This window comes from Lissotriton helveticus, chromosome 10, assembly GCF_964261635.1.
Source record: "Lissotriton helveticus chromosome 10, aLisHel1.1, whole genome shotgun sequence".
Lineage (NCBI taxonomy): Eukaryota > Metazoa > Chordata > Amphibia > Caudata > Salamandridae > Lissotriton > Lissotriton helveticus.
In genome coordinates this window covers 1,117,917,187-1,117,929,467 of record NC_136071.1, presented here as the reverse complement: position 1 = coordinate 1,117,929,467, position 12,281 = coordinate 1,117,917,187, and the positions used below count along the sequence as shown (strand labels likewise).

General features: G+C 45.4%; 1 protein-coding gene across 1 annotated transcript in view; it reads right to left on the bottom strand.

The window, feature by feature from the left end:
• Positions 1 to 4,204: 4,204 nt before the first annotated feature.
• Positions 4,205 to 12,281, bottom strand: part of EAF1 (ELL associated factor 1) — a 70,569-nt gene continuing 62,492 nt past the window's right edge. Inside the window, exon 6 of the mRNA XM_078663895.1 lies at positions 4,205 to 8,548. Within this exon, the coding sequence (XP_078520021.1) occupies positions 8,502 to 8,548 (47 nt within the window). The 3' untranslated portion in view covers positions 4,205 to 8,501. The remainder of the gene's footprint in view (positions 8,549 to 12,281) is intronic.

Sequence of the window (12,281 nt, the reverse complement as noted above, 5' to 3'; positions counted from 1 at the left end):
TCCATGTCGTCTTTCTCGCACCTTTCCGGAAAGCCAATAAAGCGGAGGTTGTTCCTCCGTGCGCGCCCCTCGGCATCCTCCACGCGGGCCGCCAACGTCTCCTGGACTCCCTCCACTTCCGCCAACCGCTTCTTCAGGGCGCCGATGTCCGTTTCGGTCACCGTTATTCGGGACTCGGCCTCGGTGATCCGACCCACCGCATTCCGGAGGTCCTGGCGCAACAGCGTGACATCTTCACCCACCGCTCCGATTTTGGCATCAAGCGCATCCCGGGATTGGGTGATGGCCGCCAGGATCGCCGCATTGTCCGGCCCAGGGCCACCGCTGCCACCGGCCGCCCCGGAGCCACCACTAGGCCCCGTGAATTTATCGATAGGGCCATGCTTAGGCGGGCCGCCACCTCCGGTTCTGGTCATGGCCCAGCACGGGCTCGCCGGGACCGCTCGCCGGGCAAGGCCGGCACTCCTTCCAAAAAGGCTCAGGACCCCCCAGGTACTGCCACTAGCGTTGGAGGCCCAGGCCCCTGAAAAGAACTGTAGTGGGAGAGTCCCAAGAGGCCAGCCCAGGCCCGAGGCCACGAAATCCGGGGACCGGTCCCACCCAGGCGGGACAGGCCGTCCCGGCGTCAATCACCACAAATGTCCGCCCAAGGTGCACGGACGGGGAGGCGCTTCGGGGGCAAGTCCACTATGATAGGCGCCGGAGGCCACTGGCCCCGGGTCAAGACGTCGGCTCCGGTGCCCTCGAAGGGAGACGTGACAGGCCAATACAATCCGGCGTCGCGAAACTCAAGGCCCCGGCTTCACAAGGGCAGGACAGGCCTCCACCACACCGTGCTGCCCACAAGCGTCTTCAGGAAACCAGCGGAGGCAGGGCACCCCCGCAATCCTCGGGCTACTGACTCTGCAATGCTGGGCCGAGGTGCGCGCCGCCGACGCCACCCCCCGCAGCCACCACTCGGCGTCTCTAAAATCAATGTCCCCGGCTCACGGCCAGTCACCAGGCCGCACCCCGCCGCCGGCGTTCCAAGGTCTCAGAGGGGATGGGATCGCGGGATCAACGCACCGGAGAAGACAGGACCCCCTCCTGGACCGATGTCACTTGCCAAGTCCCATCCGCGGGCTCGGGGGTCAGGACGCTGCAGGGCCGGGCCAAGGTCCGCGCCGCAGAAGCCACCGTCGGCAGCGCGCCTGCAGCCGCCACTCGGCGTCCCGAAAATCGAGGTCCCCGGCTCACGGCCAGTTGCCAGGCCGCACACCGCCGTCGGCGCCACAGGGTCCCAGAGAGGGTGAAGGCGCGGGATCAAGACACCGGAGACGGCAGGACACACCCCTGGATCGATGTCACCTGCCAGGCAGTCACTGCGGGCTCGGGGGCCAGGATAAATGAACAAAGTAAGTCCGGGCCAGCGGGAGCTCTACAAGGCTGCAACCGCCATCGTCGCCCGCCAAGCCACGCCCCCGGAAATGTGCATTTTAAAGCACATCACACCTGTATCATTAGTAGGAACTTGATACAATTTAAAGAACTGATTACAAATAGCTTTTATAGTTTATGATAAGGAAACTTTAACATGTCTCCAGATGGCGGTATTCCTCATTCCAAAACTCCAATCGGGGCAGCATTGGCATCTGACGTTTGAACACTGGAGCGGCACACCCAGGTGCGGGAACATGTGAAGCGACTTCTTGGCTCGTGGGATGAACATCAATACTGCCAATGTGGACGGACTGACTTTCCTTCTCCAGGTGAGAGTGCTTGACTGCTGGCGAGTGCAGAGCCGCTGCTCTTACAGGTGGTGCACGCTAAACAGGCATCTGAGTGAGAAGGATTCACCAGCTGAAAAGGCAGATAGATGTCTTCCATATCTCAGCTTTTGATTCGGGTGTGTGTGGTGGTAGCATACCCCACATCAGGTGAAGCGGTAGTCTGCTCTCATATTGGTGATGCTATCTTTTAAATTAGAGCTGTGTTTGCTAGGAAGGTGAATATCAGTATCTACAAGTAACTTTAAGGAGCCTATGTTGTAAATTCCGATACCAGCTAAGCATCCTCATTTCTTGGCTCTTTAGCTTAATAGTGCTTTGCACCCGGAGTTTTTTTAACCATACTTTGTGTTAAAATTGTAACTACAAGTCCCTGAATGCAGTTTTCTGTCGGTTAAGAAGCCAGGCTGACTCACCATACGGGGCCACTTGCCAGCTGTGCCCCTCTTCCTACCACAGTTTTATCTAGGAGGGCTTCCAAGGTATTTGGGAAAGGTGGCGGTTGTGGGTGTTGTTAGGAAAATATATAGTAAAAACAAGCAGTATCACTGCATTTTGTGGTGCACATATTGTTTGTGTTTATGTTCTTTATCAGTATTTAGATTTTTCCAGTTTTTAGAAAGTATAGTGTGTCTCAGGGTACAGACGGTACTCACAGTATATACCTTTCAGTTACCGGCAAGCAGTGGACAAGCTCCCATATTTTTATTAGACAACCTCTGGCTCTCTCTCTCTGGAAACGTTTATGTTGGCCCAAGGCATTGTGACACATGCCTTGGGCCAACATATGAACGTACGTGGTGTTGCAATCCAGCTGCTCGGTGCAGTGTACACAATGGTACACTGCATACATGTACATACATGGGCAGAATGTTAACAGTTCTAAAGTGTCTCGCAGTTTGCTGGTGGTGGGGGACAGGTAGCTGCTTGAGCACAAAGAAGCGTGTAAAAAGTGACAAGCTGTTAAATAACCACATTTGTTTTCACAGAAGTCATCACGTGCCTTTCCTTTCAGCTGTTACTCACGCTGCACACTTTTTTCCCCATAGGAAAACTTTGTTCTCGAATATCAAGCATTTGCAATGCAATAGGTCTCGCATTTGCAAGAGTTTGAGCTATTGGCATTGTAATGAAAATGCCATTGATATGTGTGTTTTTAAAACCTGCAAGCTCGTACCGGCTGTAGGAAGGCCCGTAGGCTGCCGCCGTCTTCACTCCGTTTTCAGCACGTTCCCGACTTCGGATTTGGACCAGAGTTGCTTTGTTGGGCGCCACTCGCTCCCAGGCGTCAGCGACAGTGTTTAGGGCATAATTTTGTGACAGGTTTTATACCGGATTGACGTGGGAGTCTACAGAGTCCTCGGAGCTCTGCTAAGCAGCAGCCATCTTGCTCAGCTGCAAGGTACGCCCCTCGAAATGGTGTTTTTAAATGCTTTACATACCTGTCTTTTAAGTTAAGCCTGTCTGCTTGCAGCCACGTTACCAAGGGTTGAGCATAGGAATAATTTTCTAAGACCTATGCTGGGTCCTATCATGTGTTAGTGGCCTTATTGCCAGTGGCAGACCTACATTTATCCCTACCATTTACCCACTTTCCAACAAATACTGAGAGAAGACGGAACAGAAAAGGGAAAAGAACAAGGGAATGACTGAAGCTGACATATAGTAAATCGATTTGGAAGGTGCGTGAAGGAGGATCTTTAAAATCTATAGGAGTGCATCTGTTCACAATACAAGCATACTGCAGCGATCCAATGAGATATGAAATGTAATTAATGAATTATTTCTTTCTGAATTATGTTTACAGCGTTTGGTTGGGAAGGATAACTACTGCAATAGGCTGAAGATTAGAGTGATGACATAGGTGGTTGTTGGTTCTGTGGAGAAATCCATTGAGTGATCCACTGGTAGTTGGGTGAGCAGGTGAACAAAACGTTTCTCGTTGCTTCTGTTGCGTTGAAGTGTCTTATTTATTGTGAAATTATTACCAGGTCAGAAAAGTTACAGGTGAGGGACAGGTACAAGTAACGGGTAGGACTACACATGTTTGTAGGCTTCTGAGAGGCTTTGGCAAAGGCAATCCTTCTCTGAATATGGCAGGCACATCTTGGACGAAAAAAAGGAGTGTCTCCTGCTTAATTCCACACCTCTGAGCTTTTCAGAACCATGGAAAGAGGAGATCAATACCTGCCCACTGGGGAGGAGTTTTGATATGGAATATAAGAAATGCATTTCTATTATGTCCTTGGAGCTAGAGTATAGGTACTTTGTTCCGACCCCCATTGACTGTTTTATGATGCGTACAGGTATGCTGTGGTGTAACTTAATTCTGACTTCCAAAGTCAACCTGGGTTATTTACATTGGCACCACTGCTTTTCTAACCATGAGCAAACCCGAAATGTGTTCTAACACACTGTGTAAAAGCAACAATAAACACTTTATTATGTTAACTTTCTCAGGTTCTTTTTATTTAAATTGCCATCATCAGCACAACATGTGTAATATACAACAGAAAACAACAAGTTAATCAGCAAGCAACAGTTTGATTTCCGTCTGTAAAACTCAACTTTCTGACTTATGATGATTTTTTCTGAATCAGCATTCTTTTAAGGGGCAGCGCCCCAAAGTTTCCTTTCGGACCTAAATAGTGGAGTGGAGCACAGAAAGGGCAGGAAGCTCTCTCCACAACTGTCTGTAGATGGCTTTCCTCTGCCTGTTACTCAGTGGAAGGGTCTCTGGTAGGCTGCTAAGAGGTCTATCTGCAGTTGCTGTCATGGATTGCTGATCTAAGGGCTGTCTCGCCTTCTGCTTGACTATTCATTTGAACGCCCACCACTCCTATATGATCTACCTACTACTGCATTGCAGATCCTATGCTTCCCATATATTCATGCTAACATCCATCTTTATTAGCAACTAGCTGTCTTTAGCAACTAAGACCCTGCACTACCCATGTCCTGGCCATTTATCAGGCAAGTTATAGAAGTGTAGAGAAAGTAGTAACCTTCTCACCACAGCAGTAGAGAGCTCTCTCCCCAGCTTCAACTACTCCACTGTGAAAAGGTAACAATCTGATATTTTGCTGTACCCAGCCTGAAAATTCGATTTTGGATTAACTTCAGCCCCTTCAAGCAGAAATTACATTGACAACTCAATGCTGACTGCAGATAGGGACAGCCGTCTAATCTAATCTGCTCATTGATGAGCTAAACATTGCAGAGGATATATTTAGAATTGTGATGCCTTATGAAATAGTTTATCCTTTAAATCTCAGGTATAAAAATATAACTAACACTGCTGGTGAGGAAGAACCTCCCTTACAGCTCCAGTGTGTGAAGGGATGGGGTGGTGGGGCTTTGGTAGGCGTAGAAATTATCCACATATCACCCGGGCATGAGCGGGAGGAGACAAACTTACAAAAATAAGAAATTATACAACTAACAAAAGAATGCCTGGGACAGCAACACACTGACATTTCAGAATGAAAACAACCATACGATACAACGCATTGCCTATTATCACTTTTTTAATGTAAAATGTATGTTTTCCAATTTTTAGTTAGGACATGACTATTTTTATTCAATTAGTTATCCCCCTTAATGAGATTCAGTTTGTCTGATTAAAATCGGTAGTGCTTAGCAAGCACCACATCAACTCCTGTTAATATAGCTAGCCATTGGCAGTTTCCTCACAAGAGCATTATCAGGCTGCTCTCATTTTGTACACCATGAACTGTGTTCCCTTGTATGCCTTATACCAATTTCCTAACTTCAGACCCAACAACTGGAGACTACAGTATGCCCCAATAGTCCCAATGGAAAAGATAACTGGAATTGGACGAATACTTTATGACTTACAGACCTGGGAGGAGTCCCAAGATTTCAAGTAATTGTAAATGTGGAAGATTTGCAAAATGTTTATATAAATCATTTATCCAAGCATTGCTTCAAGCAATGCATCTTTGCTTCCACCAAGTGGGCGTATTTTAAAACGTGTGAAACAAATCTGTGATGTTGATGAACGTGCCTTAATGGTTAATAACTATCAAATTAGAGTATAAAGCTCCAACCAAAATGAAGAGTGGGGACTATATACTCAAGTTCTCGTCATAACTTAACAGAGGCAACAATAAAGTAAAATAAATAGAAAAAACTAAGCATTTAACCACATCAAGTGGATATGAAGAGACGGTTGGGGGCAAGTAAGTTTTGCAGAGCCATAAAGGACTTTGCAAGCTAAGGCAGATATGGGCAGCTCATGAAGGGTGTTTCTGTTTACAGCATAATGTTTTGATATTAGTGCCTGCAGATCATGACCTCACTGAATGAGAGCATTGTCTCACACGATGGCATGAGAGGCTTCCACTGTCAGCTGCTTCCAGATGAATGATCATGGCTGGATTTTCTGACAGACATAGGCAGGAGCATTCTGTCACTCTCACCACAATGTGGTGGCAATGATGTTGCGTTTGCTTGACTGTTTGTGCTACAGTGATAGTGTATCTTCATGACACACTGTGGGGTGAGTTGAGGAAGAACTATCTCTTTGAGTTCTCTTGATTGGGTTTCCGAGTCAAATGGGGTGAAAGGAACCTAGACTTGAGGGGGCATCAGGTGGAGGGGATCCTTAAAACCAGCCTTGTCAGTGCTTCTATAGAACATTAAAACATTCACAAATTGCACACATTAAAGACATGTTGGTGATCCTGGAAACAGGTTTCCGTAACAAATATTTGGATAAGAACAGCTTGATCCTACAGAAATCAATCTTACAATGTACACATTTAGAGACAGATTTTTCCAGTGAGCTGTGCTTATAGATGTAATAAATTCCAGAAGCACCATCATTACTTTTCTAAAAAGTACAGGGTTACACATTACTTAATACATATCATTTAGAACATATGTACACATTATGAACAACATTTAAACGGGCATGATCAGGAGGATCTTCTGGAGTTGGGAATGAAAATGTATACTAAGTCTGAATTCTTTCAGAATTTCAAACCAATTTGTGTGAGAATGTCAGCAACATTTCGCACTACTTATGTCTTTTAGAAGTATCTGCAAAACTAACTTTGAATACTTTGTAGCAATCTCATACCCAGTGAGGGTCTCCAGGCACTGACATTCTAATCACTGCCTTTAAAATAAGTGAGCCTTGATCAGACATCCAAAGCTTGGTAAGTTATGAGTGGATATGGGATGGTGGGAGACTAGTTCATGTTAAGGGGGCTTGGACACAGAATCTACACTTGCCATTTGAAACACTTATAAATCTAGGAGCACGAATACATTGGTCTTCTGAGGTTCTAAATGATCAAAGAGGTTGCATGGCTGAGTTTCCAGATTAATAGATGAAGGCCAAATCGAAAAAGCATTTAAATATTAGGCATGCTATTTCAAAGGAGATCCAAGCTTTTATTGGAAGCCAATCTGGTATGTTCCTTGCCTCAGAGACATGGTCCCTCTTACAGAAACTACAGACCAGCCAGAAAGCTGTGCCTGCGCCAGAGCTCTGGAGCCAGCAGAAAAGTTGGTCAGCAGCTCCTCTTCATAGGGCATTGGCATAATGTAGCAGAGAGTTGGTTGCTGATGCGATTACTAAAGCCCCATGCTATTGAGTTAGAAAGGGAGTACATTATTAACCATGAACAGATGGAAAAAGCTCCTATGCACCACTGAGCCTGGTGCCTTCAGCGATACATGGGTGTCAATAATAATGCCTACATCTTTTTTTACTTTTTGGCTGGGTGCAAATTTCATTCCCAGTGGGGAAGTAATAGGATCTTTCCAAGGGTAGCTGTATTTTTTTATTTAGAAACCAATAATTTTCTCTCCCTTGTCTCCATTAAGTTGTAAGTACGCACCCATGCCTTGATATCAGAGGCATCACTGTATGCACTGGTAGTCTTGATCGCCTCCAGGTTACAGGTTTGTGTTGTCAACATACCAATGTAAGTTCCATTAATTTAATGGCACACTTAAATGCTATCAGTTTACATGAAATTTGTCACTGCTACAACCCAGTGAGCAGTAACAACTGGATCCAAATTTAGAGGGCATGTTTGCTGGGAAAATTATATCAAATAGCTTATCAATAAATAGCTTATATCATACTGTAGAACAATCAGCACAGCTAAGCTTTGCTTAGAGTGCTGTGGCCATGACCGTTTCGTTTACATCTGTGTATATTCCTTATGAGTAAACACATGTATGACTCTTTGTATCTGCATGGAGGCTGATTAAAATATGTTGCTGCCATATGTATGCCAAAAAGTGGACAACATATCAATTAGTTACTACATTCATAAGCCTGTTCTGAAATTGACTTGTGAATTTAACGTGGTGTGATGGGTATGCTTATGTCCCAAATATGCTATTAGGATGCAGAGTTCCAGGCTGCAGCGGCATAAGGGTGAACCATACACAATGCAAATAAAGCTTTAATGAAAGTGCTCATCAGGGGTGCACTTCCGCGTGGTACAAAGCAAGGTTCGGAACCTGTAGCAGTATCACAACTAATGCACACAAAGATTAATTCACCAGATCTACATTCAACAAGAGCTGTGGTATCATCCAACTAACAGTGATTCTTACTCCCAAACCTTTATCTTTGAAGGAACCGCTCACTGTTCCACCATAAGCAGAAGAACCACATAACTTGCCTATCAAGTGCATTTAAGGCTGCTAAACATATTAAAGGTTGAAATTTCAGAACAACCCGGCTTCGTTCTAGTCATCACTGTCACTTCCGGACTCGCTCAACTGCAGGTCGTTTCCTGAATGGAAAAGCAAAACAGGAAATACTGTAATTAATATGTACCAATTAAATATACAACTTCGGCAATCTGGGAAAATGCAATAGTCGTAAAATATATAATGCTTGTCCAGTAACAAAGTAAAATTCTGAAAATAAAACCTATTGCAAATACCAGAATGACTGGGTCCACATTATTTATTGTATTTGTGTTTCCCCACGTCCCTCAGCCGCAAACAGGAGTCTGGTGAGAACTTGGACAAGGAGTTAGCCTTGTGAGGACACTGTGGTCCAAGAGAGCAAAATGTCGATTCGGCTGTCCCAAGGCATTTTGATGAAACATTCATTTTTTCAGCTCAATGACAGATAACCTCTCCCAATGTTGAGGGCCCTAGTAAACCTAAAATACGTGCAGTTAGTCACTACCTGGGAACGAAGAGAGCTCTGCTTTGAAAGGGAGGACGTTACCATCAGCCTGTCACATGTTGATTTGGATCACAAAGGTCCTGCAAGAATAGCATGTCTCTAAGTGTTCTCTATACATCCCCACTTTATTTCTACCAGCACCAGGGGGTCATCAAATGAAAGTGGCAGATAATTATTCAGCATGTTAGAAACATGCCTTCCAGGGCCATGATATCTGCATACCCCTCTTAACCGATAGCATGCCTGGGAAGTCCAACCTGTAAAAGTGAATGAACAATACTGTCGCTTTCCAAGAGTAATCCTGGAATCCTTTGTGAATCCATTAATTTTCTGAAATGTCTTCTACGCCTAGGAGTATTAATATGAAAGTACATTTCTGACTTTTCTTTTCGAATTGGCCCCACAAGATGGAGAAATACATGCAATACTGCTCCTACTCGTTTTGGGGGGGGGTGAATTCCACAGTTTGCTCAATGGCGTTACGCTGTTAGCCCTGAGACACCAATAACAGTTCTGTGCTGTACAAAATATTTTCAATAAAAAAAGAAGTAATAAAGTAAGGCAAACATAGAATAGACAAGGGATAAGTTCAGGTTTGGAAGACGATGTTTATATCCAGATTGGTGTTTTTTTGATCAAGTGGTTCAAACTTGTTTCAGAGTCCTCACAATTTATGGAAAACTAAATATAGGTTTATTAATTGATTTGTCCTGACTTATTATATATGGAGCTGCATACCACCTGCTCTGATCAGAGGGAGATGATGACAGCACTAGAGATGACTGTAAAAAACTAGACAAGATGGAAAAGTCAACTGTAGTAGTTGAGTTATGCGTAGAAAAATGGCAAAGAAGATAGCTGTAATGGAGACTATGATAGCGAAGTTGGAAGTTCAGGTGTAAGATGCAGCGGGGTATCTTCTGCAGCAGAGAATGTGGTGCAAGATCTCTTCGCTTTACGCCAAGATCCAACTAGAGCCTGTTGCAGCTCAACAATAAATTGGTGATCAAAAAAGCAGATTGAGATGGTTAAGGCTTCTGGGCTCACCCTCCAGTGGATGACAACAAAGATGTATCTGTGGTGATTCAGGCCTTGTTTTCTTAATCTTGACACCTACAAAGCATTCAGGCACTGCGCTGGCCAAGTGAGTGTATAGGGTCCACTCCAGAGTATTTAACTCAGAGTAGTTTAACTGAAGTCCAACTTGCAATTTCATGGAATAAGTATTGTGCTGTTCCGAGACATAAGTATGGAGACTCAAGCCTGAATGAGACAGTTGCTTGACGTCTGCAAACATCTGTCAGAATCTCCCTAGACCAGTCTGACTCATGATGACATCTGTTTTTTTAAGACTAGTAGCATCCTGTTCCCTTTTTCCTCCCGGAAGAGGTGTGGCGCCGCAGCCAGGGCGACTGACTCCGGAATCTGGGGATCACGGTTCGATCCCCGGTGCCGGCGGCAGATTAGCCCAGCACCATGTGACTCTGGGCACTTGCTTAATCTTCCCGACGGCCCCCAGCGCCTAGAGACCCTTACGGGTGATTGTTCGCACTTTACAAATGTGGATTAATATTTTTATGGTTTACATTTCTTTATTGCATATAACGACAATCATTTGTAATAAGAGGTTTACCCTCTGGTAGTAATGGTTACAACAGTTGTTAATCTCAAACCCCCCCTCCCAACCAACCCGGACCTGGTTGATATGTACTAAGTAGTGAAAGGAAAGAGCCGAATCTCCCAACCTCCAACACAAATGAACAGTTATATGTTACAGCAGTGACTGACTCCAATAGTTGGAGTAGGTGTAGATACTGAGGGCATGTGAGTTTCCGGAATTCTGTCATAAGTAGGGCTACAAAAAGCTTTCGAAGTTTGATGAATGATAATCTTTGTTTCGTCAGAGCATGGGTAATCCACTCCATCCCCATTATATGCGGTAAGAAGCAGCGCACCCGAGCAGAATTGCCAGCATAGTAAATCTGCCCAATTTTCTTAAATTAATTTTAACTTAGCAAGATTTAGTTTTTGTGTCTTTTAAAATCGCAGATTACCTGTTCTGTATTAGCACTTTTGCCAGTCCCCGGTCCGCCGCAGCTTTTACAGCTGTTTGTAGCGGAGGGACGCGGCTCCCCCCTCCAGCTCCCTCACTTCCGGGGCTGAATCCTAATAAGCAGACTACTGGTCCGCACCCACAGCGGTAAGAAGCAGCGCATACGAGCAGAATTGCCAGCATAGTAAATCTTACCAGTTTTCTTAAATTCATTTTAACTTAGCAGGATTTAGTTTTGTGTCTTTTAAAATCGCCGATTACCTGTTCTGCATGATCACTTTTGCCGGTCCCCGGTCCGCTGCTTCTTTTACAGCAGATTGTAGCGGCTCCTCCCCTCCCCCCTCCCAGCTCCCTCACTTCTGGGGATGAATCCTATTAAGCAGAATACCGGTCCGTACGCGCAGGGGGCGCACCGCTGGCACGCCAAAGTCAAGCCTGTATGTGCCCGTCCGCCCGGGGCCAGGGGCCACAACCCCTGCCTCTCACTCCCTACATCGATGTAAATATGAGGCAGTGGAGTTATCCCATCTTAATAGACCTATATTGAATCCATGTAAACATTTTCTTCCTCCGGATAGTAATCTGACCGAGCGTGCTTGCTGCGGTTTTACATTTTCAACCGCACTATATACTAAACATGCTAAACCTATAACTTTTAAAATGCTTTTATTAAACTGCTGGTTGTTACCCAAGCATTCGGTTGAAATCCGCATTCTCCTGGAAGAAAAAGGACCTGAAGTGTTGTTTCTGACGGAAACCTGGCTAAACCCCAGCTCTGACCCCGATATTGTCCAGGCACTCCCCACTGGATACTTAATCCAGAGGCTCGACCGGCCAACAGGGACAGGGGGTGGGATTGCTATCATCCATAGTGGTATCTTGATATACCGCCCCCGGCTCCCCAGCACAATTTATTTTGCAACTCTTTACCTGATCTGGCCGCTAATATGGCTAGCTCTTCGGCCAATCTCACTTTATTGGGAGATTTGAATCTCTATTTTGATGACCCTTCACAGTTGGAAGCATCAGAGCTTATGAAGGATCTTGCAGCCTATCAGCTCCAACATAAAATCATTGAACCCACCCATGCAAAAGGGCACCTATTGGACCCCATCTTTTCCAACTTTGAGGATCTAACTGGGGGGAAACCTATCCCTGTGCCATGGTCGGACCACTTCCTCATCCCTCTCCTTTGGTTCCCCCCGGTGATAGGTTCATATACGAACATAATTCGTACAAGCTCTCTTCCTTGGTCCAAATTGTCCTTGCAACAATG